The sequence below is a fragment of the Lactuca sativa genome, chromosome 4 (assembly GCF_002870075.4).
Source record: "Lactuca sativa cultivar Salinas chromosome 4, Lsat_Salinas_v11, whole genome shotgun sequence".
NCBI lineage: Eukaryota > Viridiplantae > Streptophyta > Magnoliopsida > Asterales > Asteraceae > Lactuca > Lactuca sativa.
In genome coordinates this window covers 328041348-328061580 of record NC_056626.2, presented here as the reverse complement: position 1 = coordinate 328061580, position 20233 = coordinate 328041348, and the positions used below count along the sequence as shown (strand labels likewise).

Below are 20233 nucleotides of genomic sequence, written 5' to 3'. Positions count from 1 at the left end.
AAGATACCCATAAGAGTAATTTCATAGATTAAAGTAAATTCACAGGCCTTTTAATTTTATCCCTAAATGGATTATTATTTCATAATCAACGTGAAAAACATGGGCGATTTATGATAAAAACACCTTATTTTGGTTATCTTGTTGATTGAAAAACGTCATAATCCATTTACTAACATAGTTAACGACATCATCTACTAATATATTGCGCCAAGTTTTCTTACGTTCTGATAAGTGAAGTGATAACATTAACACCAGCATCTACTAGTAAAATAAACCATATATTTACTTACTTTACTCCTTTCCAATTAAAACCAAAAAATTCTATGAATAAGAAAAACAGATGTTCTCTCTATGTTGGACTTCCATCCCCACTCTTCAAGACCCACCCAGAATTCTGAGTAACGCATATCTCAGTTAATACCTGCACAAACAACATGAGACTAGACCCTACATATCTGTTGATAATGTAATTAATAAAAGAATGTGTCACCTTTTTAAACTCGGTATCAGATGGTTCCCTTTTGAGCTTCATTTCTGCAGCTGCTTCAATGGAGCTCCTTTTAAGCCTTCCTTTCGGTCCTTCCGCAATTAAAAGCTCGATCACAATACTCCTATTATTATTATAAGAGTAAATTACATTTTTGATCCCTTAGTATAGCTGATTTTTTCATTTTTGGCCCCATAAAACTTCTCTTACAATTTTGATCCTTATTTGAGGTTTCGTAACATTTTTGGGCCTTGCAATGAAGGACCAAAACCATAAGGACGAAAATTGGAAAAATCCGAGGGGGCAAAAACGTAATTTAGCATAAAGTAATAGAAATAATAACCTGAAATCATCATATTGAGGGTGATCTGGGGATGATTTGGAGACAAAGACACCGTGTATGTTAACAGCAAGTTGAGTTAAGGTTTTGAGAAGCTCCTCTTGTGGAGCATCTGCTGCTGCTGCTGCAGCTCTCGCCTCTCTTGTCCCCTTCCTGAGTGTGTTTTCAGACACTGCCATGTCACGCAATCTTTGACGAATTTGGTTCAAGCTGTCATAATAATAATTTTAAAAAAACAAAAAAAGTCCATGTAAAGCTTTCTATTATTTATATAAATCATAAGGAAGAACACACCTGCAAACTTTGTAAGATTGGAAAAGTTTCTGAAGGGCTTTTGGTAACGCCTCACGGGTTTCATCCAGCATCACACCCTTAGAAGGTTGTACAATTGGAGGTTTTGTTTCAACATTATTTTTATTATTATTATTATTTAATATAGGCCTTTTATCACCAATCCCATGCTTGGAGCTCTTTGGAAATAAAACCTCAATAATTTGTGGTTCCACACGATCCCAAATCTTTTTTTGTTCCTCAACAATATGTGGATATTCTTTTATAAATAAATCATCTCTAGCCTCTCTAAATTTCCAATCCCTGAAGGAATCTCTTCTTGCACCAAATTCATCCAATATGGTTTTCATCATTTCACTGATGGAAGATTGTTTTGGTAGCTGTGATTCACGAAAAATGGGACTTTTGCTAAATTCAAGCATTACATAGTTTCTAAGTAAAAGCTCTTTTCCTGCATCTTTATTGTATTTCACTTTACTTTTTGCTACCCATAATCCTTGAACCAATTGGGCGTGAGTTTGAAGGACTTTCAACATTTCTTCCTCACTACAATCTGGAGCTATGTGTTTAAGTACATTGAATCTTACTGGAGCCCCCTATTTAAAATCACAAATAAATACTGAATCACTTTTTTTTTATAATTAAATTTATGTATAATGTATAACCTTCTTATAAAATTGGGGAACACTAACCTCAAGAAGCCGCTTCTTATAACGCTCTTCTATTGGAATTTGAACCAAAGAACTGAAACATCATAAACAATAAAAAAATTTAAAACAATTTTTCCCAAGTTTATAGTTTTATACAATTACAATTACACATTAAAAAAAAACAGAAAAGAGCACATGCCTCACAGATGGGCGTTTAGGTCTAACACTAGTGGCAGGACACAAGGAGTCAATATAATCAGACCTGTAATTACAATTTGCAAACAATATTAAATAAAACAAACTGTGAAATTGAAATGCAGTTTCTGATTAAATAGGATAAAATGATTCGAATGAGGATTAAGTTGAGTTACATACTGATTCATGGAAAACTTTATTTGAGCATCTTGGATTTGAGAATCTTGGCTTTTAACCATGTTTTGTAGGCATTTATTTGACAATTGACTAGCCTCACCATGGTACTTGAGGGGAATCCACTCCTGAAGAAGATAATTCATAATACATGAAAAGCATTACAACAAAATAGTGAAAGGATGTTTTGCTTTTTTGTATTTTGCAACTAGATCAATATATAAATCAAGGGAAAATCATAATAGCAATAAAAATGTAAAAGTAAGAACTAATACCTCCTCTTTAATACCACCATTTTGCTCAATTGGAACCCCTGGCACCTTGCTCTGTATAATTAACATTAAATAATCAGAAATTTAACCTCATAAAGGGTATATCAGAGACATATTTTAGTATAACCTTCAATTAGTCAACCATTAGGTCATTTCCATTGAAACAATTCTCATAAAACCATGATTGTAACTTGTACGAATGTTTCATACTAGAACTACAGAGATTGGATGAGATTTTAAGAGATCTAAGAGATACTGAACCTGTTTCTTGGGTTGTTTTATAGTTTTTTCATCCTTGATGTCTTCTGAATCAATCATGTTTGTGTCAGCATGAGCTGTGTTCATCTTCTTCAATGGCTTAAGATGTTGCATTGATGGCCGGAGTTGCACAACTGCATTAACAGTATTGAGGTGCAACTGCAAAAGAAATTGAGAAAAAAGAAGTATTAAAAAAATTAAATCAATTGTCGAAGAAACAAGGTCATTAGGGCAAAAAAATTGTATTAAAATGAACAGAACACATACCTCATTGCCCATCAGAATCCCTATAGCATAACCATTTGCTATTGGTGGCTTCCATGAAGTTGATAATATCTAAAATTGATTGAAAACATCAGATTGTTGCATACAGATTTTGACCTTTACCACTATAGAGAAATTGAAAAAGAGACAGACCTGCTTTTTCATTGCTTTGTCTGTTACATCAGGATCAAAATTTTCAGAATTAACTTGAACAGACATTTCAACCTCAACTTCAGCGGTTCCTGGTTTCAATCTAACCTTCTCACACCTGTCATCAAGTTCGTATGGCCTCCAGCGTTGCCTTAAGGGATATTGCAAGACGTATAGCTGTAGAAAGTAGAAAATCATCATTAAACACTCATGTGTCTCGATAACCTAATACCCTACTCCAATGGGTGTGAATATGCAAAATTCGTCATTTGTATATTAGTTTGTAAGAGATTATGATACAAGCCGATAACATAACTCTGATTTGTGGAGATATAAAACGGATTCGTAACAGAATTACAAAGTAAGTGGATGGTTAACCTTGGAATTGGCATCAGCCGAAGAATTAAAGTAAACATCAATTTCTCGAACAACATGATCTTCTTCATCTTGTTGATCATTGTCTATTTCCATCTCGGTCGCATCAGTATCCATTGTCACATCACCATTATCATCATGAGAAGGAGGAACAGTGTGCGAGGGCTTTTCAATTTCAGCCTTGGAGTCTACCGTTGCGATTGGCGGTGGTGTTGGCGGCGGCGGTTTTAAATCTTCTAACTCCACCTTAGGAACAGTGACTGGATTCGATACGGAAGAAGGAGCCGGTGCTTCTGGTTCCCGTTTGGGTTTTAACTTGGAGTTCTTGGGAGCAAACCTTGTGGACTTCGTCGCCGGTGCCTTCGACGGACCGTCGAGGTCGCCGAAGCCGAAATCCATGGCGTGAGAAGAAGATCGTGGTGGTGTACGGAAGAATGAATTATATTAATACGGTGGTGTGCTGGTGGTGTGGGGTTTAAAACGGAAAATGATGGTTATATACACCAGTTGACACCTAGGGTTTTGTTACTTTACAGTTTTCACACCTAAATTTGCTTGCTTAAACGTAGCCATTATTTTACGATATTTACAAATGAAAATTGACCATGTCACTTTTTAAGATTATAAAAAGACAAAAATGCAAAAATGGTCCCTACGGTTTGTCATTTTTTGTGGATATGGTTCAAACCTTTTGAAAATTGGGATTTTGGTCTTTACTGAGAGGTTTGTGTGTAGAACAAGTCCCTGGAGTTAATAATTGTTTGTTTTTTGTTGTTAAACCCCTCACGTGCATTGCACACGAGGGCATAAATATCTTTTTACTCGAGGGACCATTTTTGCAATTCCTAAAGTAAACCCAGTTGTGACCATATTAGCGTCATATTACACAAAAAATATTTTAGTTACCTCTTTCACTTCCATCTTCTTCGTCATTCATTGTGAACAAAAAAACCCTAATCAAGATTTGGTCAAATGTGTATACTTGTTATTGCTTTTCAGCTGTAAATGGTGTTCGTAATGTAGGCGATTAGGCCAGAAGGCGAGACGTATGACATCACAAATGAATATGGTTAGTTTCACTTATCCTCTGTTTACGACATTTTCTGGGATTTCTTGATGATCTGAAGAACAGAGTCAAAAATACAAACATCTGACAAATTTTTATCTAATGTTTTTTTGTATCTTGTAGAGCGTGTACCAACAATGTTCACCATAAAGCTACACCATGGTGAAAATTTTACCAAGCTTCCAAACACGAAATTTGTTAAAGCTGAAGTGCGGTCAATTGATTTATTAGACATTGATGAGTTCTCAGTTTATGAACTAGACGCAATGATGCTAGAGCTAGGTTACTCCGTACCCCCAGTAATATATTACCATTTTAGGATTCCTAATGAAAACTTGGATTTTGGTCTTAGAGCTTTAGGGAATGATAATGATGTCTTGAATTTGGCTCAATATATTGGAGATAACAAGGTCATTAAAGTGTATATAGAACATGGATAAACTAATTTGATGACCTATTTTATGTCTCCAAAAGGAAAGCAAAAAGTTATTATTAAGGAGCTCTGTGATGATGATCTTCCAAAAGAAGAAAACGTACCTCAAGTACCAACAAAGGATAAAACCCCAATAATAGATGAAACTAATGATCAAACATAGTTGGCAGGGTATGTGTCCTTGATACTCTTTGACAGAGTCCCTCCACAAGTTTCACCAGAGTATAGAAGAATTAGAAGGGTAAACTCAACAATTGGTCAAAGTTCTTGTGCCAAAAAGCTTCATTTAGTTGAATTGGATGATGTAGTAGAAGATCAAGGTGGTGGTCATGCTAATTTGGATGATGTGGTACAAGATCAGGGTGGTGAGAATCCTAACTTGGATGATGCGGTACAAGATCAAGGTGGTGAGCATGCTAACATGGATGATGTGGTACAAGATCAAGGTGGGGAGCATGCTAACTTTGATTATGATGACTTTCATTATGAAAACTTTAATCATGATCACTTTGATCCTTTTGGTGGAGATCATTATCAACAACCAGAAGATAAGAATGTTGAAGACCATCACTCTGAACATGAGAAGTTTGTTGACAGTGATGATATCGGGCAACAATCAGAAGAACGGTACAATGAACTTGTAGATGATGAAAACAATGTATCAGAAGTGGAGGTGTATATGACTTAATTTAACCTCAATCTTGATAGGGATGATGGTTTTGTTCAAATGGATGGGTTTCATAATGGGGTTGGGACAAATGATGAAAATGAGGACATAGAAGTCATTGACAATGATAGATGGGATTCTTTGGATGAAGGGTCAGATGATGATAGGAAAAGAAGATGTGTTCTTAAGAATTTGGCTAAGGAGAAAAGATGCAGTCTTGGAAATGTCCATAAGGCCAGTTTTTATGTTGTGCAAAAGTTTAAATCAAAGAAAGATTTGAAAGAAAAAATTGACATGCACGCATTAGAAACTAGGAGGAAATTGTATTATAAAAAGAAAGAAAAATTTAGACTTCGAGCATTGTATATAGGAGTACTCCCTGTCATGAATGCAAGTGGGGTGGTGGGCCTTAATACCAAAAGTAAAAGCAAGGACAAAGAGGTAAATTCAGATAAAGTAAACTGTAGTTGGTTCCTTCATGCTTCTAGGTCAAACATAGAATCTCCCTGGTTTGTAAGGACATTAAATTACAACCATACTTGCCTTCAAATCAGGAAGATTAGAGCTTGCATTGCTACTTTTATATCCAAGCGAATCATGGACCAAATTGACACGAATCCAGGGATTCCTCTTCGAGCATTGCAGGAACAACTTCAAAAGGACTTCGAGGTTGGTGTTTCTATTGACAAAGTATTCAGGGCCAAGGCTATTGCAACTAAGATTGTGGAAGGTGATTATACGAAACAGTATGAGGTCTTGAGGGACTATGTTCTTGAATTGCAGGCAACCAATGTTGACATAACTATCAATATTGATGTTTACAGTGAACATAACCCATCAAACCCAACTAGGAGGTTTAAAAGAATCTACTGAAACATCCCAAAATTCATGACCAAAAATTTCATTTTTAAATCATAAATAAATCTTAGCTATTAAAATCATTTCATCAAAAACATGAGTCATAGTATCTCAAAACATCATAAACGATATCCATATGTAACGCCGTAAAAATTCAAACAATCTTCACATTTTAAAAACAATTCAATTCATAATATTGTAAAACACATTGTTCTTATATTCCACATAAGTCAAAATCCCAAGATCATAACATATCAACAAAACTTCGCGCGTGTGTGTGTACTGATCATGCCGACGCCTTCCCGCGATCCTCACTGGTACCTGAAACACATAACACCAAACACTATAAGCACGAAGCTTAGTGAGTTCCCCAAAATACCACACATAACACATACTAGCCACTCAAGACTATAACTCTGCGGGCCCTTGGGCCCTAACTCTATGGACCCTTTGGTCCTAGCTCTATGATCCTTCCGGTTCTAACTCTGATATACTCTAATATACACACAGCATAGATCACATAGATATAATGCAGTGCAACACATCACATAAATAGCATATAATAACTCTGTCAAGTAACTCTAATTACCACTCAAGGTAAAGTAAAGTGAGAAGACTCACATCGGATGTCTCGGTAATATCTCGCTCGCGTAACACTGATTTAGCCTCTGCCTAATCACATAAACGATCATCTTAATTAATAACGGCTCTCCATGCTAGACTAAATCCTCACACGTCCTCTAAGAAGGCTAAAAGACCATTTTACCCTTCCAACAGTCCACAAGTCTATTTGTTGACCAAACCCTAAAAGTCAACAAAAGTCAACGGTCAACCCTTTGACCAGACTCGCCGAGTGCACAATTGTGACTCGGCGAGTTCAGCCATGAACTCAAGTCCTCAAAATCCCCAATGGCTTACCAAGTCACTTCCCCAACTCAACGAGTCACCAACTTAGTGATTCTTGGGGAAAAACTATCCTACTCGTCGAGTCTGTTCTTGGACTCGGCGAGTTCATGCCATGCTCAAACTCAAATAACCTCCTGAGGTCAGATCCGTTCCTCTAACCCATAGATCTGGCCTCCTTAAGCAATAAAAACACATAAAGTCTGGATCTTGATGCCCATGCAAAGACCTAATGGCTCTATTTGAAGAAATGGCCTCAAAATGCCACCCCAAGCTCATAACTCCCAATGACACCCATAAAGATCAAGGAGTTAAGGTCTCTGGACCTCTTTGGATCCAGATCCAAAGTCTCAACACAAGAAGGGACCAATTGCTCCACAATCCATACTCTAAAGGGGCTAGAAACCCTAACTCTCAAAGATTAACACCAAAACTGAAGAAGGATCGAATATATACCTCAATATGAAGTCTCTAGACTCTAAAATCCACAAAATAGCACCCTCTTCAGTTCCCTCTTGCCTTGGCCACCTTATTCTTGCAAAAACACCCACACAAGGATCAAAAATGGCCTCTTCTTCCTCACAAACGCTCTAGGTCTCTTAGGGTTTCACTCAGGGGTCTGGTAGCCGCAAATGGTGGCTATAAGCCCCTTTAAATATGTCCCAAACCTTGGGAATTAGGGTTTCATTAAACAGCGTGGACTCGCCGAGTCCGCCATTAAATCAGTCCGACCATGCGCGATCCTACTCAGCGAGTATGAGCGCCTAATCGTCGAGTCCCTCTCCAAAACTCAATATAAATGCATAAAATAAGATACCTGGGAATCCGGATGTTACAATTCTCCCCCACTAGAATTAGACTTCGTCCCCGGAGTCTCATTCCGCAAACAACTTTGGATGTTGCTCACGCACCTCTTGCTCCGACTCCCAAGTCAGCTCGGACCCCTTTCGATGTTGCCACTGGACCTGCACCAGGGGCACTTCCTTGTTCCTCAGAACTTTGATCTTCCAATCCATAATCGCAACCGGTCTCTCAATGTAGTTCAGGCTCGCATCCACCTGAATATCCTCTAATGGTACCACTGCCGACTCGTCGGCTATACACTTCCTCAGCTGCAATACGTGAAAGGTGTCATGAATCTAGCCCAACTCAGCAAGTAGCTCCAACCGGTAGGCTACCCTGCCTACTCTTGAAATCACTCGGAATGGACCAATATATCGGGGTCCCAGCTTGCCCCTCTTCCTGAACCGGATCACTCCTTTCCAAGGAGATACCTTCAGGAGTACGAAGTCACCGACCTGGAACTCGAGGTATGACCGTCGTCTATCCGTATAACTCTTCTGACGGCTCTGGGCCGTCAGTAACCTCTGTCTAACCTGCTGAATCTGCTCGGTCGTCTGGAGCACTATCTCTGTACTGCCCATCACTTGTTTCCCTACTTCTCCCCAGCAGATGGGAGTCCGACACTTCCTCCCATACAACAGCTCAAAAGGTGGCATACTAATGCTCGAATGATGGCTATTGTTATAGGAAAACTTAGCCAAGGGTAAATACGTGTCCCAGCTCCCTCCGAAATCCAATACACATGCCCGAAGCATGTCCTCGAGCGTCTGAATCGTCCGCTTGCTCTGTCCGTCAGTCTGTAGGTGGTATGCGGTACTAAAATGCAGCCTCGTTCCCAACTCCTCATGAAATTTCTTCCAGAACCTGGAAGTGAAACGTACATATCGATCTGAGACGATCGAGATCGGTACTCCATGCCGCGATACCACCTCCCTCACGTACAACTCTGCTAGCCTTTCAGCAGAAGAGCTCTCACTGATAGCAAGAAAGTGAGCGCTCTTCGTCAACCTGTCCACAATCACCCAAATCGCATCGACCCCTCTTGCAGTCCTTGGCAATTTGGTGATAAAGTCCATGGTAATTTGTTCCCACTTCCACTCGGGAATCTCCAAAGGCTGCAATTTACCCTGCGGACGCTGGTGCTCGGCCTTAACCCTGCGACATGTCAAACACCTCTCTACGAACCATGCGACATCCCTCTTCATACAGGGCCACCAATACTGTCTCTTCAAATCTAAATACATCTTAGTGGCCCCGGGATGGATCGAAAACCTCGATCGGTGTGCCTCCTCCATCAAAATGGTACGCATTCCTCCCACAAACGGTACCCAAATCCGACCATGAAATGTCATGAGCCCCCGACTATCAATGACGAACTCCGATATCTGTCCAATAACCCGCTCCCTCTTATGGCTCTCTGGTCTCACGGCCTCAGTCTGGGCCCCACGAATGGTGTCTAACACCGGAGTCATCACTGTCAATCTCAAACAAACATCTCGTATCGGGGCGCTCTCTGCCCTACGACTCAGGGCATCGGCTACAACGTTAGCCTTTCCCGGATGGTACAGGATCTCGCATTCATAATCCTTTACCACATCCAACCACCTTCTTTGTCGCATATTCAGGTTGGGCTGATCCATCAAGTACTTCAAACTCTTGTGGTCCTTGTATATAGTACACCGGACCCCATATAAATAGTGACGCTAGATCTTGAGGGCGAATACTACAGCCCCCAACTCTAGATCATGGGTGGGATACCTCATCTCATGAGGCTTCAGCTACCACGATGCGTATGCGATCACATGCCCTCTCTGCATCAACGCCGCACCCAAACCCGATACCGACGCGTCACAATATACCACAAAAAATCCTACATCCCCTCGGGAAGGGCTAACACCGGATCTTCGCATAATCTCTGGCGAAGAGTCTCAAACGCGGTCTGTTGCTCCGGACCCCATGCAAAAGTAACACCCTTCTGGGTCAACCTGGTGAGAGGCACAAAAATCTTGGAGAAGTCCCTGATGAATCTCCGATAATAACCAGCCAACCCTAGGAAACTCCTGATTTCGGTAGGTGACATCGGCACCTCCCAACTCATCACCGCCTCAATCTTGGCCGGATCAACCAATATCCCATTCTGGTTAACGAGGTGTCCTAGAAACTGAACCTCTCGTAACCAGAAATTGCACTTGGAGAATTTGGCATAAAGCCTCTCCGATCTCAGAACTCCGAGGATCTCCCTCAAATGCTCCTCATGCTGCTCCCTGGATTTTGAGTACACCAATATGTCCTCAATGAACACGATCATCGAACGATCCAACATCGACCCGCACACTTTGTTCATGAGGTCCATGAATGCGGCTAGTGCATTGGTGAGCCCGAAAGGCATCACCACGAACTCGTAATGCCCATAACGGGTCATGAATGTCGTCTTCTGGATATCCTCATCTCGCACTCTCACCTGATGATATCCAGACCTCAAATTGATCTTGGAGAACCAAGACGCTCCCTGTAACTGGTCGAACAAATTTTTGATCATCGGCAAGGGGTAACGGTTCTTGACCGTCAACTTGTTCAACTCCCGGTAGTCAATACACATCCGGTATGAACCATCCTTTTTCTTGACAAAAAGGATCGGAGCTCCCCACGACGAGCTGCTCAGCCATATAAACCCCTTCCCCAGCAGCTCCTGAAGCTGCGAGGATAACTCCTGCATCTATGGAGGCGCAAGGCGATAGGGCGCCTTGGCGATAGGTGTTGCCCCCAGAATCAAATCAATGTGGAACTCTACCTGCCTCTCAGAAGGCACACTCGGTAACTCCTCGAGGAAAACATCCGGGAACTCGCGCACTATCGACACCTCATCGACTGACCTCGGTCTCTCTGAATCAACTCTCGTATCCATCACGTAAGCCACAAACCCACTACAGCCCCGCCGTAGACTTTGCGTCGCTCTAGCAGCCGAACAAAATGCTGAACCAGTACGGGTACCCTTGCCGTACACCGTAAGAACTCCCCCACTAGGGTCTCGTATGGTCACCAGCTGTCGCTCGCAGTCAATAACCGCCCAGAATCTGCTCAACCAATCCATACCCACGATAACATAGACGTCCCCCATCACAATCGGGACCAAATCAATAGGAAACGCAACACCGAAGATCTCGAGTACACATCCTCGAATCACCTCAGTGGCATACACTGCTCTCTCGTCAGCTATGGAAACTCTCAGAGGTCGACTCAACGCCTCTCGACTAATACTGATGTGCTGACTAAAGGCTAAAGATACAAAAGACCGACTCGCACCCGAGTCAAATAACACCAAAGCAGGCACATAACATACAAGAAATGTACCTACGCATATCATAATATAAGCATATCATCATAAACTCAAAATAAACATGAGAAAGAATACATACCAGCCATAACATCGGGCGCAGCGCGGACCTCCTCCGCGGTCAACTGGAAGGCTCTCCTCCGTGCCTTCGGTGCCTCGACCTTCACCGGCCGGCTCTCTGTAGCTCTGATAGCAGTACGGGTAGATCCTTGTGATGCTCCCTGCGCCGACCCTCGCAACTGCGGACAATCTGCCTTCCGGTGTCCGGTCTGGTTGCAGTGGAAACATACTGCAAACCCCTTGGGGCAATCCTTGGCCATATGCCCCTCCTTGCCACATTTGTAGCAAGACCCTGCTCTGCACACCCCGTCATGACTCTTGCCGCACTTGCCACAAGTGCGACCCTTCTGATTCACTGTCCTCGAATCGGCGGGCTTGGCCCGATTGGCTGCCGGCTGGGACTGTGCCGGTCGCCTGTCCCTCCCCTGAGACTCCACCTCCTCCCTAACCTGAGTCTCCAGTTCTATCTCCCTCTTACGAGAATTTGCCTGAAGCTCAGAAAATGTCTGGTACGTGGAGTTCACCATGAACTCCCGTATATCCCTCCTAAAAATACTCAGATACCGACTCATACGTGCCTGTTCGGAAGACACGTGCTCCGGGCAGAACATCGCCCTCTCGTGGAGCATCCTGGTGATCACTGTAACAGACTCAGTACCCTGTTTGAGGGTCAGAAACTCATGTGCCAAATGCTCCCTCTCCACCAGGGGAACGTACTCATCATGGAACATAGCGATGAACCTCTCCCAGGTCACCGCATAAAGTTCAGCAGGCGAATAATGCACCGTCACAAACTTCCACCAGTCCTACGCTCCCAAGCGAAGCTGGTTCAGCGCAAACTGAACCCTCAAATGCTCTGGACATGATCATGTGAAGAAACACCCCTCAATTTCCGAAATCCACCTCATCGTCGCGATCGGATCCTGCGTCCCATCAAACTTTGGTGGTTTTGTGTTGCTGAACTCCTGGAACAGCAACGCATCACCACCCTGCGGTCTAGCGGCAGCTACAGCTGCAGTGGCTGCAGCAACAACAACCTCAGAAAGAGCAGCATATCTCTCATCGAAAGTCTCTATAACGTGGTCTTGATAGACCCAAACATCTCTGGTATCTCTGCCCTGATGGCCGCAGCCACCTCCTCGTGAATGATCCTACAAATCTCCAGATCACTAGCACCACTGCTCTCAGGAGTAAGGCGTGTCCTGACTATGATGTCTCTGAAATACAACATAAGAAAATATCAGGGACTCGTTCAAGTATACTCGCACTCGATAACTCTACCCTACTTGATCTTTGATGCTCCATGGATTCTTACTTGGACTGTGCACCGCTCCAGTGTCTTCAGTAGTACGGGCCCAATACTACTATCCACACTACATCAGTATACACCCCAAGTCCTCCTCCAAGGATCCCAGATTCCAAGTAATCTACTCTCACTAAGCATAGTCTACTCTCCAGCAGATCTCTCAAAAGCCTCTCGCTGCTATCTACCTCCTCTGGAGCATCTCCTAGCAGCAACCCCTAAGCTAAGGCATCACAAATCAGGCCACTCTAGTATTAATAGAACACCTAGCCTGCTCTAGCATGAAAAACATATCATATTGTCTCATAGCATATAACATAAGGGTATTTTGGGAGATCACCGTTCGGGCGCTGGCTGATCGTACACACGGCTCTGCTCTGCTCTTTTTCAAATTCTTTTACTCTTTTAGAAAACTTTGTTTCACTTTTTGAAAAATATCTCTCAAATCCTCAATTTGAGTTCAGATACGCCCGAAGGTGTACCCGAATCCCTCAAACCAAGGCTCTGATACCAACTTGTAATGCCGTAAAAATTCAAACATTTTTCACATTTTAAAAACAATTCAATTCACAATATTGTAAAACACATTGTTCTTATATTCCACATAAGTCAAAATCCCAAGATCATAACATATCAATAAAACTCCGCGCGTGTGTGTGTACTGATCATGCCGACGCCTTCCCGCGATCCTCACTAGTACCTGAAACACATAACACCAAACACTGTAAGAACGAAGCTTAGTGAGTTCCCCAAAATACCAAACATAACACATACTAGCCACTCGAGGCTATAACTCTGCGGGTCCTTGGGCCCTAACTCTGTGGACCCTCTGGTCCTAGCTCTGTGAACCTTCTGGTTCTAACTCTGATATACTCTAATATACACACGGCATAGATCACATAGATATAATGCAGTGCAACACATCATATAAATAGCATACAATAACTCTGTCACATAACTCTAATTACCACTCAAGGTAAAGTAAAGTGAGAAGACTCACATCGGATGTATCGGTAATATCTCGCTCGCGTAACACTGATTTAGCCTCTGCCTAATCACATAAACGATCATCTTAATTAATAACGGCTCTCCAGGCTAGACTAAATCCTCACACGTCCTCTAAGAAGGCTAAAAGACCATTTTACCCTTCCAACAGTCCACAAGTCTATTTGTTGACCAAACCCTAAAAGTCAACAAAAGTCAACGGTCAACCCTTTGACCAGACTCGCCGAGTGCACAATTGTGACTCGGCGAGTTCAGTCATGAACTCAAGTCCTCAAAATCCCCAATGGCTCACCGACTCACTTCCCCAACTCAGCGAGTCACCAACTGAGTGATTCTTGGGGAAAAACTATCCTACTCGCCGAGTCTGTTCTTGGACTCGGCGAGTTCATGCCATGCTCAAACTCAAATAACCTCCTGAGGTCAGATCCGTTCCTCTAACCCATAGATCTGGCCTCCTTAAGCAATAAAAACACGTAAAGTTTAGATCTTGATACCCATGCAAAGACCTAATGGCTCTATTTGAAGAAATGGCCACAAAATGCCACCCTAAGCTCATAACTCCCAATGACACCCATAAAGATCAAGGAGTTAAGGTCTCTGGACCTCTTTGGATCCAGATCCAAAGTCTCAACACAAGAAGGGACCAATTGCTCCACAATACATACTCTAAAGGGCTAGAAACCCTAACCCTCAAAGATTAACACCAAAACTGAAGAAGGATCGAATATATACCTCAATATGAAGTCTCTAGACTCTGAAATCCACAGAATAGCACCCTCGTTGGTTTCCTCTTGCCTTGGCCACCTTCTTCTTGCAAAAACACCCACACAAGGATCAAAAATGGCCTCTTCTTCCTCACAAACGCTCTAGATCTCTTAGGGTTTCACTCAGGGGCCTGGTAGCCGCAAATGGTGGCTATAAGCCCCTTTAAATAGGTCCCAAACCCTGGGAATTAGGGTTTCATTAAACAGCGTGGACTCGCCGAGTCCACGAATGGACTTGCCGAGTCCACCATTAAATCAGTCCGACCATGCGCGATCCTACTCGGCGAGTCTGAGCGCCTACTCGCCGAGTCCCTCTCCAAAACTCAATATAAATGCATAAAATAAGATACATGGGAATCCGGATATTACACCATATCAAAACATATGTCAAATATATCAGAGTAAACATCCCATGCTAAAACATCATGGTGTGTGCAATGCAGTCATCCCGAGCTTTTCCCTTTGCTACCGGTAGAGTGGGTGAATACTCGACACATCAATAGGGTCTTGTGCTTCAGGAACTGTCCTTCGAGGACCCATTTTTCCTGAAATAACAAACAACAAACAAAACTAACCAAGAAAACCAAGAGATTAAATATCAAATCAAAAAAGAAACTGGTCGCCCAGATTCCACGTCGTGGAACCAGTCCGTGTCGTGAATCTGGATCGGTCCAAATATGGCCAAAACTAACCAACAAAAGCACTTAGGGTTTGTTAATTTCATCAATCTAAGGCCTTATATCACACATGAAGTGGGAAATTGTCATTCAAACTACTCAATTTTGGGTATTTCATCTCTAAATAAACCCTAACCACCAAATGCATAAAATGGGAAGAAAGTTATGAGATTAGTGGATGTAATGCTTACCAATGTTGTTAGGAGACAAAGAATGCAAGAAATCATGGAAGAAAATGATAGAAAATCGGATGTGGGGATATTGTTCTTCGTCCGTATATGTGGAGAGTAAACAAATAGGGATGGTCAAAGGGTTTAGTGTAAACTGGTCCCCTCCTGATGACTTTTTAAAGTCCACGTCATGTATTGCAAGGCAACTTCGTGGGCTTGTTAGTTGGGCTTAGAATGATCGGGCTAAATGAATTCACCACGAAGTGGCTTTTGGGCCACGAGGTGGTGTCGAAGTTTTACACATAAAATGTCATTTTTCTATAAAAAAAAAAAAACCTTAATTTATTTTACCACTCAGTTTTTAAGGACCCCACACTTGATTTTCACCAATTTCTAAAGTAATTAAGATGACTAGATGATTAATTATCCTAAAAATCAATTAAAATGCAAAAATGAAAAGAAATTGCAAACCAAGCTCGTGTTACCTCCCGAGAAGCGCTTCTTTTTATTGGAGTCATGAGCCGGACTCCATGCCACCTCACGTTGAACTTGTCTGAGTGTCCCCCACCATTTGTATCTTTTGTTCCTTCCACCTTCTTTTGTACGCTTGAACTCGTCTAATATATGCATTTTTAGAATTTTCTTTTTTAACCCTTGCATCATTCTCTTCAATCTTCCTCTTAATTCCCTTATTTTCCACCAGATGAGGTTTTGCTTTTTCTTCATTTTTTAGCTCCATGGGCACCATATGCTTATCCATGATTAGTCTATTTTCATTGGAAGTAACTTTATCCTCGTCACTTGATACCAAGTCTTCAATTTCCTCACTCACCTAAGATGTTGGTGTTTTATAAGCAATCACTTCAAAACCAAGTGGAACAGATGCTCTTGGTTTGGTGCGTTTAACTTGTTGAATCTCTTTCTCCATTAATTTTTCCAATTCTTCAAGTTCATTTTCTTCGTCGATATTGAAATCTTCACCTTGAACATCATTCCCTTGAAAACCATCTTCTATTCCAAAAGTAGCTTCATCATCTCCAACTCTCAAAGTAAGCTTGGATTCGTGAATGTCAACCAAGGCTCGAGCAGTATTAAGTAGAAGGCGACCAAGAATGATTGGGACATTGGCATCTTCTTTCATATCTAAAATGACAAAATCAATTGGAAACATGAATTTCCCAATTTTTACCAAGATATCTTCCACAATGCCCCTTGGATGAGTCACTGAACGGTTAGCCATGTGAATTGTCATTCTTGTAGCCTTCAAATCCGGAAGATTTAGCTTTTGGTAGAATGAAAAAGACGTTAGATTTATGCTAGCTCCAGAATTAGCTAGAGCATAAGTATTCAAATTATTCCCAAACTCACATGGAAGAGTAAGGCGTCCAAGATCTCCCATCTTCTTTGGTAACTCTCCCATAATCACTTTAGAACTCTGCTCACTAAGAATTACCTAGGAATTCTTCTCTAACTGCTGGCGAGTATTGATTAAATCTTGTAAAAACTTGGCATATTCGGGAACTTTAGATAATGAATCAATGAAAGGAGTATTTATTGGAATACCCTTCACTTGTTGCATAAACTTCAAATGTTATTGCTCTAGTGGATGGATATTAGCTCGTGACGGGAACGGAAGCGGAGGACGATAAGCTTGCACATTATCAAAGCTTTTCTGATCAGACCCTGCCCACGTCGTGGGTTCAGTGTTTCAGCAACAATTTTTTCTTCTAATCGTGACTTCTTCGAGCTTGGTTCGGTCTGAGATGGATCGACTTTTAGTGCTTCAAGGAACTCAGAGATGGTATCCTCTTCAGTTTCTATTACCATTACATGTGATTGAGGCTTTGTCTCGGAAATCTTTGGAGATAATTTTTCTTGTACAAAAGTAATTAGTTTTTTTTCTTTTCTTTAATTCTCCAAGCCTCCAAAATTCAATATTTTGTCGCTTTTAATCCTTGTTCTTCAAGAATGCTCATTTTAGCTACAAAATACAATTTTAATCTTATAAGTACCAGTTACCCATGCAAATAACTAAAATATTAATCAAAATGATTTAAAATATTACCTAAAAATATGTATAAATATGACAATATCAAAATTCCAGTTCAGTTCTTCGGGTTTTTTCTCATCCATACTAATAAATACCGTCAAAACTCATAACATATATTGGAAAAGACAATAATTTAAGCCCAAAGTCATATATGTTAATTATTTTAATAATTTTACCAACCAAACACATAATATTATCTAAATGCTTTTAAATCCAAATCCATCTACATCCAAAACTCTTGTAGACATCCAAAGCTGCATATAAAGAATCCAACAACCAAATGCCCTCATTTGCATAGCTTTTTATTTTATTTTATTGAGGCCTATAAGTAAGCTTTATTAAAAACTTTGCTATTGTCAAGAGAATTTGAGCTTTATAATTTCATGATCACGCATAAAAATGATTAGTGAAAGATTCTCTATTGTTGATACAACAATTTTATGAGTTGAAACAATAAAAAATCATCTTATAGTCTTAATTTGAAACTTTCTCATTGTTCTTTAAGCCTTTGAATTCATTTGTTTTCCCATATTACATGTTGCTTCTTATATGTAATTCATGATTAAATTTAGATAAAGCGTCCATTGTATTTTCATCTATTTTCATCTATAAATGTTAATCTACACGTGAATCAATTTAGGAAATGGTTAAGTAGTTTTAACATTTGCCTCGAGGGTTATATTTTCTCATGCATGATGATGGATTTAGAACAAATAATTTGTACATGTGTTTATATATAAGAGGATGTGTTTACGTATAAGAGGATGTTTGATATCATTCTTATTGGGTCTAGTAAGAGACTGGATCAACTTGTTCATAATCAAACCGTTTTATACCATAATTAGAAGCCTTTAATTCGGTGATATACTTTTAGTATGTCTTTTACTATGACCGACTCAACTAAGCATTGACTCGATCGATCTTACTCAATCAACAACTCGATTCATCTCACTCAATCAACAACTATCAAACAATTCTTAATATTTTCAAATAATATACATATAACATTTTTCAAATAATGCACATATGATTGATTCCTTGACCCTAACTTTAGGAGATATAGAGTTAGTTAAAAATGGAGAAGGAATTGCAATTATATTCTTACTCTTGGTTCCATTATATCATGATTGATTCCTTGACCCTAACTTTAGGAAATATAGAGTTAGTTAAAAATGGAGAAGGAATTGCAATTATATTCTTACTCTTGGTTCCATTATATCAGGAAAAATGTTTTTTTTTTTTTTTTTTTTTTTTTCAAGTTGTAATTACAAATTGTTCTTTACACAAAAAAGATACAAAATTTTCCATTACCCAAAATACAAAATTGTATAAAACTTGCTAAGTTCTTCAGAAAGTGGGGAAGCTCTTCTTGAATTTGATCCTATGTTCTTCTTCAAGTCATACCCTAATTTCATGCGAGTAGTTCTTGTAGCTGTAAAGCCTGTTGCAAACAAAAATCATAACGTATTCAAGTCTGTGTTATTAATTCAACGTCATCCTGTTTGATAATTATGATCACATGCACAAGAACACAAACCGTTGATTCGATTTCGAGATCCGGAAGACGAATATCGGTGGAATAGAAAGACATCTTAGCAATCTCTGATATCGCAGCTTCTCTCACCTCCGCCACATCACCGGACAAATCCTCATAAGCAGCCACAAACGCCGCCTGCCAGAACGGTTGCAATTTGATTCGCCGGTCATTGATATACGCATCCCACATATGCTTCACCGCCTTCTCCCGCGCCTCGATTTCCTACTCAAAACCAACAATTAGATCAATCAATCAATCAAATTAAAAGCACAAATCGGTAAGGGAAAAAACGGACAATGATGTCGAAATCGTCGAGGATAAGGGAGCCACCGGCGATGTCGTCGGAGAAATTGTTGAGACTGCCGGCGGAAAAGCGAAGAGTAACGGTGCTTGTAAGAATTGACGAGAGAGCAAGGAGGATAATGGCGGTGAGTGCCAGGAACTTGTAGCGATTTCTACCGAATACTCTGGAATCAAGGGTTTCGTTTGGGTGATTAACACTCATTTTATCGACGATTTGAACAGAAGAGTAGACCTGAAGTGTATGAATTCGAAATCGAACTTGTTTGATCGAAACAAATTGTTGTTGTAGAGTGTTAACTGAGCTTATAATCAGAAATGGGTTTTGAACGGGTGTTGTGTTGACATGCCAACCAACGATTTGTGCTCAGATAAACATGAAATGATTGAAGCAGACGTGCGCCAGAACTGTGGCTTTGAGGCTGCCATGACTTCAAGGAAAAAAAAAAAAAAAAAACACCTCGTTCCAACATGTGGATACTAAAAACAATATTTTAATAATAAAAAATGGAAATGAAAAACAAAGATTTAGAAAATTAGTTAAATTATATATTATATTATAAAGTATATTGGATATTTTTTGAAAATTAAGAGGTACAAATATTATTACATCATGTACAATCCTTTTAGCTTAATATTAACATCCCTAAAAAAAACTCAAACAAGCTCCTTGTCTTTTGAAGCCCCTTTGTTTCTAAATCCTAGATCTTCTCTATCTACTTCTCCAAAAATGAAAAATAAACTATCACCAGGAAACGGTGTTACCTGTTTATTTCTCCGCCACCACCACCCACTCTCCGCCGTTGC

General features: G+C 40.4%; 2 protein-coding genes across 2 annotated transcripts; both read right to left on the bottom strand.

Annotated features, from left to right (window-relative positions):
- Positions 1-178: 178 nt before the first annotated feature.
- Positions 179-3976, bottom strand: LOC111901857 (uncharacterized). Its single transcript, XM_023897718.3, has 12 exons — positions 3460-3976; positions 3085-3258; positions 2935-3003; positions 2671-2826; positions 2413-2463; positions 2144-2265; positions 1968-2030; positions 1811-1862; positions 1122-1714; positions 831-1037; positions 491-611; positions 179-421 (listed from the first exon to the last, which is right to left on the bottom strand). The coding sequence occupies exons 1-12, from the start codon at positions 3853-3855 to the stop codon at positions 350-352; spliced, it is 2076 nt and encodes a 691-aa protein (XP_023753486.1). The 5' UTR covers positions 3856-3976; the 3' UTR covers positions 179-349.
- A 14826-nt stretch (positions 3977-18802) lies between these two features.
- Positions 18803-19861, bottom strand: LOC111901858 (uncharacterized). Its single transcript, XM_023897720.3, has 3 exons — positions 19422-19861; positions 19127-19348; positions 18803-19030 (listed from the first exon to the last, which is right to left on the bottom strand). The coding sequence occupies exons 1-3, from the start codon at positions 19629-19631 to the stop codon at positions 19001-19003; spliced, it is 462 nt and encodes a 153-aa protein (XP_023753488.1). The 5' UTR covers positions 19632-19861; the 3' UTR covers positions 18803-19000.
- Positions 19862-20233: the final 372 nt, after the last annotated feature.